The 23,510-nt window shown below is 38.5% G+C and overlaps 1 protein-coding gene and 1 pseudogene across 2 annotated transcripts in view; both read left to right on the plus strand.

The window, feature by feature from the left end:
- Positions 1-3,145: 3,145 nt before the first annotated feature.
- LOC311187400 (high mobility group protein B1-like) lies at positions 3,146-3,650 on the plus strand (annotated as a pseudogene). Its single transcript has one exon. The product of its transcript is annotated as a high mobility group protein B1-like (transcript).
- Positions 3,651-5,442: 1,792 nt separating this feature from the next.
- Positions 5,443-23,510, plus strand: part of LGSN (lengsin, lens protein with glutamine synthetase domain) — a gene marked incomplete at both ends in the record, with an annotated part of 149,509 nt that continues 131,441 nt past the window's right edge. Inside the window, 1 exon segment of the mRNA XM_084258793.1 lies at positions 5,443-5,586. Within this exon segment, the coding sequence (XP_084114919.1) occupies positions 5,443-5,586 (144 nt within the window).

Here is a 23,510-nt window from a genome sequence, read left to right on the forward strand (position 1 = left end):
GGTGCCTGACTGTAGGTCCTGACCCGTGCGCTTAAAAGGACTTATCAATGCTCTACTGCAGGCACACGTGAAAGGTTAATAAAAGGTTTGTTTACAAGGGAAGGGGAAATGAGGAAATGTACAGCTCTGGGAGAAAAGTGGGAGACAAAGTTTTAAATGAGTCCTACCCAATCTGCCGATCAGGAATCCCAAAATGGCGCTCTCAGAGTTGGCTGCCAGCCAGGAGCGGTGAAGCCAGGAGGCGAGCGATCGCGAGCCAGAGAGAGAGCCCAAGGCCCACTTATTTGGTTTTTATATCCAACCTGGCTGCCCAACTCCACCCTCAGGTCCCAGCCACCCTCCCTTGGTGGTGATGGGATTTGTCTTTCCCAGAGTCTTGATGGCTTTAGTCTGGAGTGGGGGTGGGGTCCACAAAGCCTGTATGGGATTATCTCAGGACATCATTTCCCCCTAACACTTTCATATGTGAGAAAAAACATCGATTTAAAAAAGACAAAGGTAATTATGACCAAATATGTACAATTACATTCAAAAATTGCAGGTTATTAAAAAATTATGATTCATGTTTCAGTGACTAGATGGATTTTTTTAAGTGATAAAAAGTCTACTAGTTTTTAAATATTTCAGTGGCCAGATATTACATTATTAAGTAGCATAGCTCTTACTGAATCTAGATTCAAATTTTGATTATCTTTTGATATAATCAAAATATAACTTGTGACTATAGTTCTCCTCAATTATCTGGGATACGTCTGCTGTCAATTATTTGCCCTATTGACAGACCTGATATTGGGAATGTAAAACTTGATCATATGTGTAATCTGGAATGAAATTTCTAGATTTCTTTTGAGCACATTCAATTTTTTTTAATAGGAAAGGAACCACACACATAGTTAAAAATTAAACACAAAAGGTGCATTTAAAAACAAATCTCCCACCCATACATGCACTTGAGGTCCTACTTTTGGAAAAAACCAATGCTAACATTGGTGTTCAACTTTTGGACCCTTTAATGGGTTCTATGGTCCACTTATTAGGGGGAAAGGATGTCCTGAGCAAACTCCATAAAGGCTTTGTGGACTCCACCCTTACTCCAGACCAAAGCTATCAAGAGACTGGAAATGACAAATCCCATGATCACCAAAGGGAGGGTTGGAGTTAAGCTGCCAGGTTTGGTATAAAACCAGACACGAGGGCCTTGTGTCACTCTCTTGGCCTCACGGCTCTTGGTTCTTCACCAGCTCTCAGGGTGCCATTGGGATTCAGGTCAGCAGAATGGGTAGGACACATTTAAGAATTTATCTCCCTCATTTCTCCCTGAGTTGTACATTTCCTCATTTCCCTTCCCTTGTAAATAAACCTTTTGTTAACCTTTTGTGAGTGCCTGCAGTGTAAGTCCCTTTCAAGCATGCCGGTGAGGACCCACAGTAGGCAACCCCTTTTATATGGGGGTTGCTCTGTTACACAATCACCCTTCTTCCCTAGAGTGTTCTCTTGGGGTAGGTTTGGTTACTGGAGGAAAGTTCCATACTTCCTAGGTTCACTCTCAACGCTCCAAGTGGATCACCCGAACCTTCCTCAATACCTTTTATACTCCTCAGGGTGTGGGAAACCTTTCTCTTCCTAGTTAATCTCATAATCTCTAAAGGAAAAATTTTCCCACAACTCAATTAATAGCAATTTATGAAAGGGTCCCAAAAGCCCTTTGTTCTGGGTCTATCATATAGATTTAAAAAGCAATCACCATGAGTTATCTATATGTGGTTCCTATTTCCAAATTAAAAGTTTTTTTTTTTTGAATGTTGACTTACATTTATTATGCTTTATTATTCCCAGGCCATAACTTAATTTCTTCAGTTTCTTCTGGGATATATTTTACTTCTATGCAAACTATTCTCCTGGTTTAGAAACAATCTGTTCTTTTTCTGTAAGAATCATCTCAATGTGGCAGGGAGAACATATGTATGGGTTAACCCAACCATGAACTCTGTGAATTCCACAGCTTATATTGGGGGGCTTTGTTTATCAGATCTACTCCAATGACCAGAGACTCTACATTTAAACCCGTAAGTTAAGCATTACTATCTTCAATTTTAAGGACATGTAGTAAACAATCAACAGTCATTATTGGCCCCTACTCTGTGTCTAATCCCACTGTTGGACCTGGGCACACCTCCAGCTCCACCATTAATGAGGGAATGGCACATGTTGCTTCCGGAAAGTAAAATTTTTCATATACTTAGTGTCTTTGGATATGTGCACCCTCAATGACTTAGGCAGTTCCATGAGTGTTCTTGAAACAAGCGTGAAGATTGAACATCATGATTTTGAAGGATTTTCTGAATCAAGTGAATAGTGGGTCATTTTCAGAGATTACTTAAGGCAGCTTATGGGAAAACAGAAGTTCAAAGTCTTTTTTTTTTTCTTTAAGCCTTTAAATTTTGTCAACATTTGTACTAGTTAAAGATAATTAAATCAGGAGTCTGTTTATGGCATGTCAGTAACCCGTTTCTGAATTTCTACCATGTGCCAGGCTGTGCTATGTGACAGGAATGTAAAGAAGAAGACTTGGCCTCAGGCACTATGTAGGCTCACAGACCATGAAGGAGACAAACAAGGAAATTCAGAGTTCATTTTGTAGAAAAGTGGCATGAGGAAGTGAGAATGGTGCTACTTCCTAAGTACTTAGTGTTTGCCCAGCTAGTCTCAGCCCTTTCTATATATTAATTCATTTGAGCCCCAGAAAAACCCCATGAGGAGGATCTTAGGATTTTCTTCACTTTGCTGTTGAGAGTGCCGAGGCACAGAATAGTTATGTCTGTCACACAGAAAGTAAGTTGGAGGGCTGGATTCAAATTGTGCATGTGTAGGTCTAGATTCCTTCTTTTAATTTTTATGCAATATAGCCCTTCAATAAATAGTTGAACAAGTGAATAACAGTAACCCAGAATGTGCCACAAAGGACACACATTAAGGGAGATCAGTGTGGGGCACTTAAATCTAACCGAGAAGCCATTGTGTACATTGAGTTCCACAGAGACTGCGCCAAGGCATGAGAGCCATATGACACTGGGTGACTCTGTGTTTTGCTGAGAAAAAATAATTTAATGTGGGTAAAGGAAATCCTAAGAAGCAGAGAGGCAAAATGTCATCATATGCATGTTTTGTACAAAATTGCTGAGATGAACAAAAAGAAGCACCCAGATGCTTCATTCAAAGTCTCAGAGTTTTCTAAGAGAGGTGGAAGACAATGTGTGTTAAAGAGAAGGGAAAGTTTGAAGAGATAGCAAAAGCTGACAAAAACTTTTATGAAATAGAAATGAAAACTTATATATCTTTTAAGGGGGAAACAAAAAAGGAGTTCAAAGATCCCAATGCACCCAAGAGGCCTCCTGGGGCCTTTGCTTTTTTTGTTCTGAGAATAGTCCCCAATCAAAGGAGAATGTTGTGGTTTATGCTTTGGTGATGTTGCAAAGAAACTGGGAGAAATGTGGAGTAACGCTGCTGCAGATGACAAGCAACCTTATGAAAAGAAGGTTGCCAAAGTGTGGGAAAAATACAAAAAGGATATTGTTGCATACCGAACTAAAGGAGAGCTTGTGGTAGTCAAAAAAGGAGACTTTAAGGCTGAAAAAAAGCAAGGAAGATGATGATGATGAATGAGTTGGTTCTAGCAGTTTTTTTCCCCTTGTCTACAAAGCATTTAACCCCCCAGTACACAATTCACTCCTTTTAAATTAAAAAAAAAAAGTGAAAGTAAGTTTGTCTGAGATTTGTTTTTAAACTTGTAGAGTATCTTTTTCTGCATAGTTAACATGCTATCAAATGTCTTTAGGTAATACTGTCCTTGTGGTGTTTTCAACAGCCAAAAACTTGGCTGGTACAACAGGGGGGCTGTAAATTGAGATGGAAATTTATAATAGGCTCTTGGTGCAAAGCACAAATTATAATAGTTATGTGTGACGATGGTAGTTTCTCATCTTGATTTCATAGTTGTTCAAAAACACTTGTATTACTCTGATTACTAAGAATTTGAGCATTTCTTCATATATTGCTGATCTTTTGAGTTTATTCTGAAAATTGCTTATTCATACTCTAATTTTTTTAGATTTCCTCTTTCTTATTGATTTTCAGGTCTTTGCAAACCATAAACAATAACAATTAACATGAAGGATAATGATTATCTCTGGGATTGAAGCTGGAAGAGGAAGAGAATTTAGAAAAGATATCTAGAGGATTCCAAAGGTATTGTAGTGTTTATTTTCTTAAGCTACGTGGTGGGTAAGGTATATTTATAGAATTATCCTTCATCTCTTTGTACTCTTATATAATTTTGAACATGTTCTATATACTAAAATTTATTCAATATTTTACATCAAAGTGTGGTTCAGTGCAGTAGCATCATTATCACTAAGGAACTTGTTAGAAATACAAAATTGGCCTGTATTTTAGACCTGTGGACTCAGAAACCCTGGGAATGGGGCCCAGAAATCTTTTTTAACAAGCCTCCTAGATGACTCTGAGGCAGTTAAGGTCACTGAACTGTTATTGTAGGGAGAAACAAAAGTGCATTTTGATGCTATCTTAAAACTATGAAATCTGAGATCTCCAACAATTCTTCTTTTTTATTTTTATTTTCTTGTATGCTATTCCTCAGGATCTGCAGTATTTTATGTCTGGACCAAATCTCAAAACCTTATTATTAATTTATTGTTTATATAATGCTACTATTTAAATACTGGGGCAAGTAATTTCATCACTAAGTGTCTTCAATTGAAATTTAAATAAATTGAATTTCTTTTAATGTAGAATATCCAACATTCAACATTCATCTTTTGTAAGTCAATTGATAAATGCCTCATCTTTTTATGTGTATTCTTTTATATGAAAAATGGAAATCCCTCCAACAATATTTGCTAAGTTTTTGAGACACACATTCTTGAAATCTTGGTGCTAGAGACACCTAATTAAACAGTCCTAGGTTTCTTTCTCTTAATGTCAGTTCCCATCTGAAAACCTGGGAAACACTGTCTCCTCATTTCCCTGGTGGTAAAAAGGGCAGCTCATTCTCCAAAGAACTTTTGATGGTGATGATCAGGCACAACCTGCTCACATAAGTGTCTGGAAATTTGCATGTAGTTTGAATGTCAGCAAATTTTAAAAAGTTTCCCCACTATTTTGTAAAATAATTTCAGAGATAATTTATCTTTCTATCTCATTAATCTCTACTTGGCTGTACAAGCCTAGCCTCAGGTAAACTCTGATTGATGCAGGTGAGATTTGTCTGTGACACCATATGGGCTTTTTGTTCTGTAAAGCCCCTGCCTGGGCCTGCCTGGATTTCGACAGTAGGACTCTCCCATTCTCCCTTCCTATATGGCTGTGACCCTTTCTCTGGCTCCTAGCCTGCTGAGATGTCCCCACTCAGCCCCACAAGTCTGGATGGCCATCCTCTCCTCTCCCTTTGCACTTGGCTTCCGCTTGGGGAAAAGGCTGCTTCTGGTACCTCTCCCGCCAGCAGCTTCTGCAGGTGTTGTGCCTGGCGGGCTTCCGGTAGAGCAGAATCAGCAGTACTTTGGCAAAAAGGCAAGTGCTTTGAGGAAGGCGCTACTGGGGCATCAACTAATCAAGTGACTCAGCGGCTGCAACGGGTCCAGTACACAGTGGGGCCAGACTCCGGTCTCTCCCTATCAGAGGAGCAGTGTCAAGGCTGATGGTTCGCAGTAGGAGAGGCAGATGTTATCTCTGCAGTAGAAGAATCTCCCTTTTGCAGAAGTCTGGAGAAAGGCCTGGGAACCGTGGCACAGGCACTGGTCATGTTGGGGCCTTTTGCAGAGCAACTTGGTTTCAGCTAGGGCACCACACTCACTGCCCTTGTGTGTGCTCTGGGGCTCTGTAGGCAAACCTGTTTCCCTTTGCACTGTTTATCGTCCTGGCATCTGTTTTTTTTTTTTTTCCGGTATGTCTTGGCCTCAAGGAGCCCATCCTGAAGGCCCCCTTGTCATTGCTTTGCTCCATATTTTGGGGGATACTGACTGTATCATTCCTTTTCAGTAGTGTATGCAGTAGGCTAGCTGATTCCCCAGAGCCATCACCTACTCAAACTCTGGTAGCCACTTCATTCTAGCAGCTGCACCCCAGCACCAGGTCTACCTAAGTTCTTGGGCCAGTTTGTCAAGTGAAACAGCAACAGATACCTCCCCATTACTTCCTCCATACCCCTAGTGGAGACACATGACCTTGGAAGAAGCCCAGCTTCCCCCTTGAGGAGACTTCCACTGCTTCAGTATCCCTCACCATCACCAATTAAGAGACATAGATCAGTACTTAAGACTCACATTACATAAATCCAGCTCTTCATGCAAGATAAAGGGAATCAGAGGTCTTAGTATAATTTGGTTCTGGAATCTTATGGAAAAAGCCAGTGGATCACTGGATGAGAAGAGACTGACATGGGAAAAGCAGGGATTGGCAGCACTGTGATTGACACAAAATAGAGTGGGGATTTGGAAAAAAAGTTACATTTACTCTGTTGAAGGAGGGCAAGTTTGGGGGCTCTGTCAGTTGACTCCTAAGGGGTGGTTTAAGGCAGTAAGTCTCTGATATTGGAAGCACCTTTGGAGGGTTCAGACTGATGGATGCCAAAACCTATGCCCAGAGATCCCCATTTAATTGGTCTGGGCCTGGGCATTTGTTGTTTTAAAACACCCCAAGAGTTACTCATTTAGTTCTCCAACTTTATCAGGCATTAGAATCACTTGTAGGGCTTGTGAAAAGATTTAGTAGGCCTTTGGCTTAGTAGGTGTGAACTGGGGCCTGATAATTTGAATTTCTAACAAATTACCAGGGGATACTGGTGATGCTAGTCCTGGAACCACATGTTCAGAATTATTGTTCTAGTGAAAACTTGAAAACAACTTTGTTAGACAAATTTTGTTCCACCCAGGAAATATTGCCACCCTCCTATTTTTAAAATATACTTTATTTTCTTTAATTTGTTCCTCTTCATTATGCCCAGTCCATGAAAACTTCTCATCTTAGTTTTTTACCTAATTCCCAAGCCCTACTTTCATTTCCTCTTTTCTCACCAAAGGCATACCTTGTAACTTGTTTGATATGTGACCTTTTATAATTATAAGGAAATAATATTTTATTTTTAGAATTCAATTGAAACAATAACATCAATTCCTAGAATTATAATCATAGTGAATTTACTCAGAGATTTTAAAATCTGGAGTGCTTTTGAAGGAATGTCAATATAAGTTTCCCCAACTTGACAATGCTAAATATGTCAAATACTTTATATCCAAATACCTTATATTTATTATTATTATTTTAAGAACTGATATGTCAAAATCTTCCCTAATGATAATTAAGATTGCTTATTTTTGTACAATCCTTATTTTCTATAGAGTAAGAAAATTCTTTTGAGCATTTGTTAACCTTAAGGATCAAATATAGGTAACGTGTTATTGTGGAGAAATGTTGGAAATCACTTATAGATTATCTTTAAAAGTGGATAAAATATAAACGGTGACTTATTTCCATAAGATTCTGGGGTTCAGATGGTTTCCAATTGCACTGTTTTAATCCCATCTTTTTATATATTGTACTCTGTCAGCAAAGTCAGTGAGATATCCTTAAACCTTTCTGACTGGATTTCAAATACCAGCAAAGCAGAGTAATAGAATGACCTGTGCCAAAAATAAATGCATATATTGATTTTTAACTAGGCTTAATGTTCTGGAAGGCTGTCAGCTTTCTGACCCTTTAATGTGAGTGGGTCACAATCCTTGTGAATACCTTATCAAAGCTACTCTGAGTATGTTCATGACATGATGTTACTTTGGGTATCACACTTATTTTTATAAATATTTCTATATTTGTTTGTATTACCATTCAATTTATCTCATAATCTCACCCTTGGGGAGATTGTAATGACACTTACACACTGACAAACACTACTGATTTCAGTTTTGGACTAAGTGAAATTTATGTACTGTTTAATGAAGGAAGAAGATGTATATTATCGCTGTTTTTAATCTTTCCAAATCCTCTTTTACCCACAGACCCCATGCCTTCTATCTCATTGCCTGCAGTACCCAGTGCAATGTTATTTATAAAAGTTTAATAAATACTGGTTGGACTTACTTAGACAGTCCCCAATTTTATGTACCCTGTGTCACTGCTCAGCCATTCCTTCCACACAGTGGAGAAATCTATCAGATACAGAAGCTTTATAGTCAAATGACCTCAGAAAAACAGTTTCTTCCAAATTAGAGCAGATATGGATCTAAGCGAGATTGCAACATACCAAATATAGTGAGAAAATACATATTATTTTCTCTTTCTTTTCAATTGCTGTTGCTAAACCACATGCAAAATGAAACACATTTTTTAATATAATTGCTATACATATTAATGTATATTTAATTTGGGAAGAATGGTGATTTTTGCATTGTAAAAATGTTTGTTCAAGAATTTGCTACATTTTGTTTGTGTAGTTAAAAAATATCTAAGTGTATTTCTCCACACATCTTTCAATGAAATTGTGCATCAGTCTACTTTTACGACTCCTTTTCCAGTTTTGCAAGGTCATTTAGAATTCTAATCTTGTCCTCCAAAGTAATAACCACTTATTCCAATTTGCTATTATCTGCAAATTTAATCAACATGAGCTCTAGTCCATCAACCACACAACTGATGAAAATGCAAAATAGCCTCATATCCAAGATGAAAGAATGCACACTACAGTTTGGTAGGCACTATTCCTTGCATAATCTCAATATAAATGTCCAATCAAACTATTTTTCAAATAGATGTATATTAGCCTTTATTTCTTCATGTACCTAAAGTATATGAAACAAAGAGGTTAGGCAGCACAATGGACTATGGTAGGGGACTAAGATGGGGAATTTTGGGTGAGTTGGTGGTGAGTGCACTAGAGCAGTAATACCTGATGATGGTATCCCAATATTACCTCAAAAATAAATAGAAATAAGGGCTTCCCCTGGTGGCGCATTGGTTGAGCGCTGGGCTGCAAGGCTGCCAGCAGCCTCTGCAGGCCGGTCTGACCACCGGCAAGGGTCCCACAAAAAATAAATAAATAGAAATAAGGAAACAATTAAAAGAGAAAACAATAGATATTAAGGCAAATGCCTTTTCTTATACTCTATCAAGGGTTTTAAAGGAGGAAATGAATGCCTGTAGATGTTGATGCTCTTATAAGGTCAGTAGTTCTTCAAAGACAGGGACTGGTGATGTATTTCTGTGTCTGCCCCCTCCTCCCTCATGCCAGTGAGTGTAGATTTGCATCAGGAATTTAACACATTAATAGTAATAACTAATGAAATATAAGCAGATATAATGTGATCATTAGTATAATAAAACTATTGTGCCCTTGTTTTTCCCAGATGACATTATTTGATAACTTGTTCCCAAATAGAATGTAATCTTGGACCTGGATACTGATTTAAGAAAGTCATGTGTTTTCATAAAATTTTTAACAGTGATATATATTTTTTGAGATGGATTTCTTTAAAAAAATTTTTTTTTAATTGAAGTACCATTGGTTCACATCCTAGTTTGTATTTTAGAAGTATAGGATCACTCTACTCAGCTGTAGTTGCTGTGGCGCACCCACACCAAAGCACCTACAAGCCTCCAATATAGTCCATTGTATTCTCTCCACACCCTGTTCTCACTCCTCCCTCTCTCCCCTCTGGGCACCTCAGATCTACAGTCAGCTTTCAAAGGTTGGCTTTAAAGTTTGTTTTTGTCTGATCCTTTGTTTGGTTTCTCCATATTCCACATATAAATGACATCATCCAGCATTTATCTTTCTCCTTCTGGCTTATTTTGTTTAGCATAAGCAACAATGGGATATTTTAATTCTCAGAACTGATTATTGTTTCTCTCTCTTTAACTTCCCCATTTTCACATTTGCTTTTCAGTTGAGTGATATGCAGAGGCCTAGGCCTTTTTAGAGATCCAATAAAGGGGTTGTTGAATAGGTAATATTTTTGTTTCGGTTTAAGGATGTAATATTTACCTAGTTTGTAATTATTCCATGTATAATTAGCTGCCTTGGTGTAGAAATGGTTTCCAGAAAGAGTCCGTTCATCTTTTGTGTTATGCTGACCTGTTCGAAGTGTTATAGAGCAACCCCGATATTAAACGGGTTCCTGGCTGTGGGTCCTTACCCGTGCGCTTTAAAGGGACTTATGAATACTCTACTACAGACACACACAAAAAGGTTAATAAAAGGTTTATTTACAAGAGGAAAGGAAATAAGGAAAATGTACAACTCAGGGAGAAAACAGGGAAATAAAGTCTTTAATGCGTCCTACCCGATCCGACGACCTGGAAACCCAAAGTCACTCTCAGAGCTGGCCGGATGCTGCGAGCTGGTGGAGAGCCCAAAAAGGGGTCCCCCAAAGCCCACGTGTCTGCCTTTTCTATCCACCTGGCTGCTTAACCCCACCCTCAGGTCCCAGCCACCTTCCCTTTGGTGGTGATGGGATTTGGAGTTCCCAGTGTCTTTGGCTTTGACCTGGGGTGGGGGTGGAGTCCACAAAGCCTATATGGAAATAGCTTTGGGACATCCTTTTCCCCCTAACAAAAGGACACATGGAGCCATGAGCAGCCGGTGATGGTGGGATGTGGGTAGTGGAGGAAAGTCAGTATTTAAGAGATATGGATTCAAAAACCAGCCTGGAAATTTTCCATATTTTATGGCCATATGTGAAGAAGTAAAGACTTGATAGAGATCTACTTAAATTTCATAATATTTCTGAAAAATTTTCTGATGTCACTAATAAAGAATATGGTGGTAAAAGATAATTTTTGAAATCATCAATCATAAAAAAGTTTCAAATTATGTATTTAGAGTAAGGACTGAATGTTATTATTTTTTTTTTTAAAGATTTATTTATTTATTTATACAAGCACTGGGTACAGTCAGAAGTGAGGGAGGGTGAGAGAATTCACCAGAGCCAGAGCGGGGAGCAGAACAGGCAGAAGGATAGAAGTACAATGCTGAGGGGAGCAGTGGGCGCGGCAGGAGAGGTCTGCATGCCATGTGGGACCCTCACTGGCAGCCGGGATCGAACCAGCGCTGCAGAGGCTGCGGGCAGCTTCGCAGTCCAGCGCTCAAATGCTGTGCCACCGGGGAGGCCCGACTGAATGTTATTTCTATTTTTTCTTTGTTAACAACTGTACAATTGTTATATGAAGAGGCAGAATACTAGGCCAAAGAAATGTGGAAAAAGGTGTAATAGGGATGTGTCAGGAAATTGATTAATAAAAATGCTATTCTTTTTTTATGAATATTATAATATCTATGGCATTTTTCATCTTTTATAATTTCTTTTTTCATTTTAAATGAATGTTTTATTTTCATAATGAATGTGTAATTTTAAAAATGTTCTACTAAAAAAGAGAATCCCCAGATTGTATAAATTTCAGGTCTCACAGAACAATTCCCCAGTGAATAGCATTGTAATAAAGTGATCCATTGTCCAGGGTAAGTCCTGATTCATTTAATCCTATATCCTCCTCTTGCCTGTGATTGGTTTAGGGGCAACCTATCTCTCTCCATTGGCTGTGAAACAGGAAACACGTTGTCCCAGTTGCTGCTGGCTGGCATGAGGTTGTAGAAGGAACCAACTCAGGAGGGAGGCAATCTTGCAAGGACCTCTGAGCTGAGGGAACTGTACTTGAACCTGGTCTACTTATGGGCATGCAAAATACAGAGTCTCTCGTACTTAAAACAAAGTCAGTGCTTATAAAAGCAAAGCTAATCCTTACATTTTATTGAAAAGCTTAAAAGGCAAACTAGTTTGAAATGTAAACACATGTAGAAAAACTGTCTAATTTAGGGCCTCCCCGGTGGCGCAGTGGTTGAGCGCTGGGTTGCGAAGCTGCCCGCAGCCTCTCCAGCGGCAGTTCGATTCCCGGCTGCTCTCCGGCCACCGGAGGAGGGTCCCACATGGCGCGCAGACCTCTCCTGCCACCCGCTGCTCCCCTCAGCAGGGTACTTCGGTCCTTCTGCCTGCTCTGCTCCCCGCTCTGGCTCTGGTGAATTCTCTCGCCCTCCCGCGCTTCTGACTGTACCCAGTGCTTGTATAAACAAACAAACAAATAAATAAATAAATCTTAAAAAAAAAAAAAAAAAACTGTCTAATTTATTTTAAAGATTTTCCATCTGTGTAGAAGACAATGTGATCATTACATCTTCAGTACTTCATTAACATTGAAGCTATGAATAACATTAATTTGGATGTTTTAGGCAGCTAATTTATCAAATGCTGCTAATTTATCTAAAAATCTTTATTTATTCAATGTAAAAATACAGAAAACTAGGAATAAGAAAAAGTGAATTCATGCAAACTTTCAGAAATTTTATTATTTTGGTGTGTGTTTTTTTTGGTTATTTTCTATGTCTACTTGTTAAAAATCACTATCACATTATAGATATAATTTTCTATCTTGCTTTCTTCTCTTATTCCATATAGCCCCAGTGGTTTACCCCCAAGTATCTCCACATCTCATAAACTCAGGGGTCTCCCTTTCATATCATCATTACATGAATGGAATGACCCGTGGAGATGAGCAATGAAGGGCCCGTGTGGCGTGACTAAATGAGACAGCTATTTGAGTTTCGAAGTAACCTGGAGCATCCGCTAGGGCCATCCATTTAAACTATACTCTTGGAAATAAGAGGGAGGACATATCTTTCCTGGCCATCTTCCAGTAACATATAAATTCAGTGTTTAGCCTTTGTGCCTTTTTCTCAGATTAGCTTTATCTGTAACTATGTCCCAAAGCTCTCCCCTTACAAGGTTACACCTAGACCTTTTCTTCTCCTTGGGATAATCTGCTGACTCCAGTGGATGAAAAAGAGTATTAAGTAAATTAACCTCATGACTGTTTTAGTGATTGCATTTCATCATTACATCATTTTGCATGGTTCCAATTTGACTTCCTTCTGCCAGTTTGTTTGGATTGATTTTCTATCTGCTCATTTTCAGGAATCTATACTGTTATTATCCTTGCCCTATCTCTAGCAACAGTTAATCTTCATGATTCTAATTTTCTTTTTGTCAGAAAATGAAATATTGTTCATAATTCTATAAAGTCACCTAAATAATGGTGAACAGCCAAATTACATAATCATTTATAATGACAAACTATCATATTTCTCCAATAGTGAAAATACTAACTTACTGGTAACTGCAGATATATTTTTACACTTAATTTATAATTTTTAGTTCTCTGATGGTTTCTGCCAACTCCTCTTAGGCACATATTTTACCAGCATAGGATGTGAGTGGATGGGGGATTATTTAGAAAAGTTCTATCTAGTTGTATGCTGACAGAATGAACCTGGGGACAACAGACAGTGCAGTAAAATTGGTAACTCTTCCCTCCTCCCTAGGTTATTGAAGCTTTAGTTTTCCAACTTTTATTTTATGCAAGAAGAACTGGATCCTCAGACAAGGCATTAGAGAAAGTGTAGCAAACAAAATAATTTGTCAAAGGTTAGGAAAGTGGGTAGAAAAAGAGGGAGAGAGGAAGAAGGGGAATACTAGGTGGTTAAAAAAAGGGGCAGGAGTGGCATGAATGAGTGAAGAAATAGAGACAGAGTAGAGGCTAAACAATCTGGGCAATTATTTTGCTCAAAAGTCTGAGCATATCTGCACTATGCCCTTCTATGTTACTGGTTTGTTTGAAATTTTGTGGGTCAGTAAGAATTTCAGTGGCTCACTAGACTTTATGAACCAATAATAGAACTTCGTTACCCAGCAACCACTCTAGCTTTAAGACGGGAAGGAGAGAACACTTAACTCTCTGTTGCTTGCGTTAGTTTTCCTATAGCCATGTTCCTGGCTGGGGTGAAGGGGGGTCCCCTAAGAGGTACAGTACCAATTCATTAGTTACAATTACGAATAGATGCCTTTCTAAATCCAGCAGAAATCTGACTCCATGGCCTGATCATATTGTGGTTAGAATCCCAGCACATGAATTGGCACTGCTGCTGGGAATTGTGAGTCAGTTATTTCAGGTTGCTCTTGGTGATTAAGTGAGTCTCTGCAGAAGAAGAAAAGCAATCTGTTAGGTGAGCTCATCACTATCATCATCATTGTCTAAGCACTCACTTCCTGAGAGACCATGTAATGTGTGTGAAAAGAACCCTTGCAAATTCCAGGAATATCACTGTCTCATTTTGTGACCTTGTACAAGGTCACTTATGTTCTCAGAGCCTTAGTTTCCTTAGTTAAAAGAGAAAATGGGTCCACCGAGCTGGCACCAAAACTTAGCAGTTAATGTATAGGAAGTATTATGTACTCTAGACAAATGAAAAATTATTTTGAAATACTGTAGGCATAGTATAAGGCATACTGGCTATGCACTAGGGAAACAGTATAAGATTGCCCTCTGTAATATAGTGGAGGAAAAAGGAATGACTTATAAAAAAGTAGATTACCATTCATAGATCATATATTCACTCAATAAACATTTAGCTGTTACTATTCCATTGCAAGGTCTGTGAAGCACTATGGGGATGCAAGGATATATGATATATAACTTGTCCTTAAAAATTTATAATCTAGGAGTGAAGATCGGACATACACATAAGCAATTCACAAGATAACATGTACTCTGTGTAAAATGTACACATACAGTTCATGACAGAACAATCTTGAGGAAGGCTTATTGTAGCAGAACCATTGAAGCCACTTCCAACATGTGCTGACTACCAATTACGTGCAGGGCTCGGAGTATCTATATTTAGTATCTCCCATGCCACAGAAACTCCCTAAGCTAAGGTAGGGAGACAGGGATTCATATGTAAGGTGTGGTGGGAAACAATAAGTAGCTCAGGTGAAGCAGTGCCCAAAACAATGCCCAGAAACGATGATTGAAATGAGTTTGAAGAAGCATGAAGGTATAATATCATGGATGACCTTAAATTAAAGGCTGACGTTTGGTCATTGTCATGCAAATAATGCAAGTAATGCTTCCTATGGGCAGCTTTAAGACAAATAAAAATCTCTTGAGAAAAATTTTTGTCTGATAACAGTCTCATAAGTGGGCCACTCCTATATATTCTGAATCTGGGAAAGATTAAGACTAACAATTTTTAATGAACAGAATTTCAACTTTGTTATCTACTCATCTAGATCCCAAATCTCTTTTCTAAGGTAATAAAACATAGTAGGTTAAGTTCATGGTACCAGACTTTCATTTACTGGCACCAAAAGAGGAGTTTAATTGACAATGAAGAGATGCCTTGATTAAGCGATACTTTCTTTCCTTAATCCTCCATATCACTAGAACTCAAATTTTAATATTTGTAGCATTCAGGGTCCCAGTCAAGAAAAAAGAAGCCACACCAATTATTTTAAGAGAGAAATTATATAGGGATTTAACCATGTAGATACTGAAAGGACAAAAAGGAATAAGTTTAATAGATGGTAACTGTAGGAAGCAGTAACAATCACGAGGCCTGGAAGAACACAGAAAATGTCTAGGTTGTTAGAACATACAAGCTTGGAGGAGGAAGCTGTGAAGGAGAATCCAGACTTTTGAGGTATGGAAGCTGCCTGGATAGTGTTCAGAGACTATTCTGAGAAGAGAAACTTGAACATATTCTGTTAATGGCCCAACCTAAAAGAGTAGGAGGTCCTTTACCTTCTAGGGAAAGAATTTGCCAGACAGCACAGGATGTAGCTGACCTAGGCAAGGCTTTATTAAAGAGATTCATGCATTGGGGAACCAGTGCTGGAAAGGAGAATTAGCTTGATTTCTTAAAGGGAGCTATGAGGAGATATTTAAAAGGCTTGAGAGTAGTGTCCATCATAGCTTGTTGTGGTTGGGCTATCCCTGAAGTTACATTCCAACTGCGCATGTGGGCCCTCAAACATCTCCAGCTAGGAAACTGTCAGGCAATCATTATTAGTCAGGATCTAATGCTCTTTGTCTAACATGCCACCTCATGGCCAGTGTGGTGGGCTGGATTGCTTGGACAGGGCTGCCAGTCTATGATTTAGTCCACTTGTTCAAACAGAACTTGGGGCAACTCATTCTACCAGCTCATAATTTCTTCAATTCTTCTCCGGTGGAGAGGGAACCCAGATTTCTGAAGATACTTGTGTTCTCAGGAAGCAGAAGGGGACTGGCTTTGGGGGGTGGAAAAAAAGTGATACTGGAACCAAGTACTATTAAAAACTATTAAAACTGCTGGGGTGAAGAACTACAAGTGGGGTGAAGTACCAGAACTGAAGCTGACAGGAAGAGTGAGCAAACTAGAAGGAGCTTGGTCTATCTCCTTCCTCCTAGTTTCTGTTCTCCCTCTGGTAACTCCTTATAAGGAGTACTAGTGGCAAAGAAGAGATGTCTTTACAAGACCCAGTTTCAGCATCATAAAGTCAAATGCGAAGGATCCTGACAGACTAATACCCAGCACCTGAGAAATTATTAATAACCAGCACAAGTATATAGTTCTCCAGGATAACTCATTTACCATTGAGATTCCAATAATTTACACCTGAAATTGATTTAGTAGTTTAAGAGTGTGATCCAGAAATCACAGCTGAAAAGGAACTCTAAATAATTTGATTCAGGGAATCTTTAAGTCACACTTTCAGAAATGCTGCTCTAGTTTTTCCAAGTCCTTGAATCAAGTTAGGACAAGAGATTGTGAAATGCTCAACTCCACTAATTTAGTTCTCTGAGACAAGCAATTATACTCATGAATTAATTTTGCTTTCTTAATTTTCCCACTTAGAGAAGTGTTGGTATGAAGAATGCCTTTGTATCTGTAAATATGTGGCTGAAAGTCTGTCCATTATGATATTCATTATCTGTTACTCTGGCATTTATATTAATTCTTCCTATGACTTACTCTAAGGAAAAGTCTATATTTTTCCATGAATTTGTATAATTTCTCTTATTAAACAAAAGGAAAGGAAGAAAATAACATCTTAAATCTCTCTTTTGCTTTGACTGCCAGGAAGTTCAGAGTCATTTAATGGAATCTCTTCCAAAATTTGTGTTTTAATATTTTTTATAGCTATGCATTGTCTCACATCTTTTCGCCTCAAGACAGGTTAGATGTTAATAAATACATAGCATAATTGAAAACATACCTCATATACTTTCAAAATACTTTTTGATATAGTACTTTATTTTTTTTTTTAAAGATTTATTTATTTATTTATACAAGCACCGGGTACAGTCAGAAGCGCGGGTGGGTGAGAGAATTCACCAGAGCCAGAGCGGGGAGCAGAGCAGGCAGAAGGACCGAAGGACACTGCTGAGGGGAACAGCGGGCGGCAGGAGAGGTCTGCGCGCCATGTGGGACACTTGCCCGGTGGCTGGGTATCGAACCGGCGCTGCAGAGGCTGCGGACAGCTTTGCAGCCCAGCGCTCAACCACTGTGCCACCAGGGGAGGCCCCTGATATAGTACTTTAAAGTTCCTCACTGATTAACTCATCATGAAATAACAAAGTTGGTGTCTTTTTAGAGGAAATTCATCTGCTGTGATATGGGGCTTGAGTATGAAATAATATTTTGTATAGTTGTACATTGTTAATATGCCTGCCAGACCTCTGTGTATTTTATAAATCAAATTAAAACTCTTTTGGTAAAATCCTACTGTTTCTATACCTAATTTATTTATTTATTTATTTTTTTAAAGATTTATTTATTTATTTATACAAGCACTGGGCACAGTCAGAAGTGCGGGAGGGTGAGAGAATTCACCAGAGCCAGAGCGGGGAGCAGAGCAGGCAGAAGGACCAAAGTACACTGCTGAGGGGAGCAGTGGGTGGCAGGAGAGGTCCACGCGCCATGTGGGACCCTCCTCAGGTGGCCGGGGAGCAGCCGGGGATCGAACCGGTGCTGCAGAGTCTGCGGGCAGCTTCGCAACCCAGCGCTCAACCGCTGCGCCACTGGGAAGGCCCTATACCTAATTTATTTCTACTGCTTTTATAATCATCATTTGGAAATGACAACAAAGCATTATTATGCTAAAAGTAGTGGTCAGCTAAAACTTCAGACACAGAATGCTCTAGGCAGATCAGATATATTGGCCTTGTTTTTTTTTTTTAATTTTTTAAAGATTTATTTATTTATTTATACAAGCACTGGGTACAGTCAGAGGCGCGGGAGGGTGAGAGAATTCACCAGAGCCAGAGCGGAGAGTAGAATAGGCAGAATGATGAAGTACACTGCTGAGGGGAGCAGCGGGCAGCAGGAGAGGTCTGTGCGCCATGTGGGACCCTTGCTGGGGGCTGGGGATGGAACCGGTGCTGCAGAGGCTGCGGGCAGCTTCTCAACCCAGCCCTCAACTGCTGCGCCACTGGGGAGGCCCTATTGTTCCTGTTTCAAGGGGACTTATTGTAGATTGATGTGGGTTCACTTATAGATGTCATATTGTCTCTAAGACTGAGGTTGAATATAATAAATAGTGAAATAAAGTAAGCACTTGGAACCTTACTGTGTTTCCTTTTTTTAAAAAGATTTATTTAATATATTTATGCATACAAGAGTTGGGGTGAGGGCAGAGGTGTGGAGGGTGGGGAATGGGAGTGAGCGGGTTCACCAGCGACAGAGTGTGGAGCAGAACAGGTGGATTGACTGAAATACACTTGGGGGGAGACAGGAGAGGTCTGCGGAGCCATGTGCATCAGCTCCCTGGCCAGGGATGGAACTTGTGCTGCAGTGGCTGCGGATAGAGTGGAGTCTCAGCAATAGGAAGTGAGTCTCAGCACTAGGAAGTGCTTAACCTCTTGTGCAACCAGGGAGGCCCGTGGAACCTTACTTTATGTTTGTTTTGTGATGATTTTTAAAGGCCATTCTATCTTATAAAGAAGATCATACCACTACCTCTTTCTCTGACCCCTCCCTTACATGGTAATTGAAACCCATTGCACTGAACCTTCCAGTGTAGCAAAATGAGGTATCTCTCTCATGGTCCAAGGAATAGCAACTCTGAGTAAAAATGTATGAGTGCGTATTAGTTTTCTAGTCATTAAATGATCTTTATACTATGTTACTCTTGTGCTCCTTTAATATAGATTATACAATGTAGGGGATAATCAACTTACAGGTCCTTTGCTACAAAATGTAGTTTATACTCCTCCCTTTGCTTATCTGAAGTCTTATCAACCAACTCTGGCATTTGACAGCACTTCAACGTAATTCATTGGAGATATTAACTTGAATTTCCTAATGAGAATTATCTACTCCAATGAATATTTTCTTGCTGCTTATTTTTCCCTCCCACTAATTTTTTTTTAACAGATAGATGGTGATTCCACTTTTATCTTGAGTATAGTTTCTGGACCTCTTATCTGTGTAACTATGAAAATTATTCAGCCAAATTCAAATAAATAGTAGACACAATAGTTTGAATTTGCAGTATAGCTCTTGAAATGCTTTGGATAAAATGTGATGCAAAATTTCATAAAATCATAAAAGCATAAATAGAAGATTGAGATGAGAACATTTGAATTCAGCATGGAAGACAAAGGTCTTAGTTGCCAACTAACACAAGGCTCTGCCAATGTGATGTGATCCAATACCTGAAAAGTGACCCAAGAGAGCCTGTGGGAAAGAGCACTTGAGAGGGAGTCAGGTGACTAGAGTCTAGGCTGGGCTTTACCACTAAATGAGTGTGCACCTTTGAACAACTTGGTGCCCTTTAGCCATCAGCTATTTCATCTAAATATAATAGAACTGAGTTAAATTTTATTATAAGATTCCCTTTGACTGACAGTCTGCCCCTAAATGTTTCATAATATACCCATGTGGAGTTAAATTTTAGAGTTACTGATTCGCTGAAAACTAGCTTGATTGTTATATGTTATTCATTTGCATGCTAGAAAAGGCAGCAAAGAGCCTGGAATAGTCAGAAAGTGGCTGAGCATAATGTGGACTGTTAATGAGTTGCTGCAGGGGAGGCAGAGAGAGGTAGGCACATTGTTTACTTTGTATCCATACAGGTCAAGGGGAAGTTTCTATAGTATATGCTATTGGTTTCCAAACTACATTCCATTAGGAAAGAAAAAATTTTGGTGGTTATAACAACTTTGTTGATAATACTTAAAAATTTTACTAATGCCATCTGTCATTTGTCCTTTTTACAGGTGGTATTTATGGCTTTTCTGTTTTGATATAATGAGCTACTTTTGTGCATTTCGGCACAGAATGGCAGCTTCCTCTTCCTGTTGTACATGAGCTTCTGAAAGAATTAGTTTATCAACTGAATTGAGAGTTGATAAAACATCATGTTTTCTTTTATGTTCAAGTAAGTATTTTATTTTAAGGTATAATAAACTAGTCATAATTTTCTGTGCAACAACTGAAAAATTATTTTCTTGATCAGTTTTAAAACTGATTTTCCATATAGCACATTCCCTACAGTACAATGCTAATTAAGTGGTCTTTTCTACCGGCTGTTTACAAGGCCAAAATCCAAAAGAATAATAGCCATTGTTACACTGACAAACTTATTAAGGGAGTCAAAATCTTTTTCAGATGTCTACTTTCATTTTTAGTGTCTATTTTTCCTAGTCTTTGACATTATAAATTGAGGTCAATGTATTTCAACATCTAAAAATAAGAATCACATGAGCATCTAGTGGGAAAATTTGCCTGGTTGAGAATTAAGGAAGACAGACGATAAAGAGATACACTCAGAAGAAGAAAGAACTGTGTCAATGGAATCAATACTAGAGTATAATGATGCAAGAGATTCAGTGGTTAATATTTTGTTTGATAGCTTTATGCTCACTTGCAAATTTATTTGCAATTTTAAAATATGTTAGATCCAGATATTGAAGTTCCTCAACAGATGACACATTAAATCACCCCACGGGTTTATAAGTTGTGGGGTAGAAATAATTGCTGAATTTTAATGTGTTGTTTATTTCAAGTCAAATGCTTATTTCCATGTCAAAGTAAAGTATGGCAGCAAATGTCTTTAATTCAGATACCTAAATTTCAGGAACTGATAATTTATTTATAGCATCCTGTAATTTTTTTCAGTTATTTATTTGCAAATTGAGTGTAAAAGTTGTAAGTTAGCTATAGTCTCAGCATTGAATTAGAACCATCATTCATGAATTACTTAATAGTTTACCTGTATTTTAGTAGACTGACCTGTCTTGAATTTTTGTGGCCTACTTTTTAATTCAATTGAGTCACATAATTGACTATAATTGAGTCACAAAACAGGAAACAGACTTGTGCCAACTAGATGGGACAAACTTGGCACATATGGTTTCTTCACTCTATTAGTGGAAAGTTAATTCTGGTAAATCAGCTTATCATCATAGTATTTCCTTCACCTGGTGAGAAGGACAGAGTACAGGTTCACTTTCCTTATTTGTAATTATGAAATCCAAAAAGTTATGAAAAAGGGAAGTATTTCAGAAACTCCAAATTTGACCTGACTTGAACTCATTTAGCAATGAGAACTGCTGAATCGTGGTGTGACTTTTATACTCCTTGTTTATCCCTCTCAGTTTGAATATTCATATACTTAACTACAGGAATAATAATGTGTTGGTTAATAGGGTGTGATCCAGATAGAACTGGAAGTGTGTCATGATACATAGTACATATATCCTATTTTCTTTTTAAAAATCTGATTCTAAATTTCAAAACATTTAGGTCCTCAACAGTACCTTTTGTTTGATCTGCTCTCTTAATGAGTACTTCTCAAGGCTGAGTCTCCTTTTTATTTGTTCTGCCACTTCCTGGGTACATTCATGATTATTAAGTTACTATTGCAAGTATTAAAGACCAAATCCCACTTCACCCTCTCTGTTGTCAGAACATGGTAGATGTTGAATGACTTGCTGGAAGGAGTCCTAGCTGAGGACTTAAAGAGAACGAGAATCAAATCCTTGTTGGCTGCTCTCAGTTGTGTGACTTTGGTTCAGTTATTTAACACTTGAACATTATTTGTTCACTTGCAAATTTTAATAGTGCACCTATGACTCTCCTTGTTGGTCTCCATCTTAAAAAAGTGTGCATTCTTGAGAAGCAGAGTGTGGTCATCATCCTTTACCACTGTAGATTCCACCGCTAGTTCTTTCTTTGCAATGGAATGCCTAAAATGCTAATTTTATACTTAGTAATGACCAAATTTACTACTGTCTTTTCTACCAAGTCCTTATGATACCTAGCTTGTAAGTTTAGGAACAAGTAATTAGAAAAACACTACCAATAGAATTGGTTTTGCACTTATTTGGGAAAGTAAAATAGCAATCTAAGATGTGTTTTTGATTGCAGCAGAGTTATGGAAAGAAGTGAAAATCACATCAACGGATACTTTGAAAACTATTGGGTTGTATTAATGAAAATCTTTTTTTATGTTGTTATTTTGGACATAGTTTATGATTGGGGGCAGAGAGAGGCAGCTGCTGAATTTTCAATTTCTTCACCAGTATATATGACACATGTTATTTCAAGTAATTGTCAACAATGTCTGATGCTCATATATATTTATATTTGAGCTTTTAGATCTTAGTTCCCATTCCACAAGTTTTTCTTTTGTGTGTAGTGCTATTGCTAATTGAGATTATTTTAGGAGGTCCATCACCATTAAGAGGGCTTTGCTTTACATGACAACACAAGTACATATCTTTCTTTTTCCATTTCTCATTAAAATTCAGAGTCCTTCAGAATGAAAATATTATGCAACACTTGGTATATGAAAATATGTGGTTACCATGGGGATTAGAAGCTATTCCATGTCTATTTGACCTCTTTTTTTATTGCAGGTAAATTATTCTAATAGCATGAAAAGTTGCTTCCAGGAGAGTTTATCCATTCATAAACATCTTTATAATCCCTCAATGTCATTTGTCTAAAAGTTAAACTTTTCTAGATATATTTTATTCTTCTGAATATTTAGCCCAAAATACTATCTTTTTTTTTTTTTTAATTTATTTATTTATTTATACAAGCACTGGGTACAGTCAGAAGCGCAGGAGGACGAGAGAATTCACCAGAGCCAGAGCGGAGAGCAGAGCAGGCAGACTGACGAAGTACATTGCTGAGGGGAGCAGCGGGCGGCAGGAGAGGTCTGCGCGCCATGTGGGACCCTTGCCCGGTGGCTGGGGGTCGAGCTGGTGCTGCAGAGGCTGCGGGCAGCTTCGCAACCCAGCGCTCAACTGCTGCGCCACCAGGGAGGCCCCATAATACTATCTTTCAGTAATAATAATAATGGGCACTGTTCATTGTGTACTTATTTTGTAGGTGGCATATGATCTTTTCTAATTTTTAGAACCTTTCTTTGGCAGTATTATCACTTTGGATTAGAGTTGACAGGGAATTATAGCTCTCTAAACAAGGCCTTTAATCAGATGGTTTATTTCTCTGTCCTTTTAAAGAAGTCCAGATATAGTCACTTCAGGGTTGATAGGACATAGTGGCTGGGATTCAGTCTCTGACTTGTACTTCTGGCAAGTATAGCTTCCCTTTTCAAGGT

The sequence above is a fragment of the Talpa europaea genome (assembly GCF_964194135.1).
Source record: "Talpa europaea genome assembly, chromosome: 2".
NCBI lineage: Eukaryota > Metazoa > Chordata > Mammalia > Eulipotyphla > Talpidae > Talpa > Talpa europaea.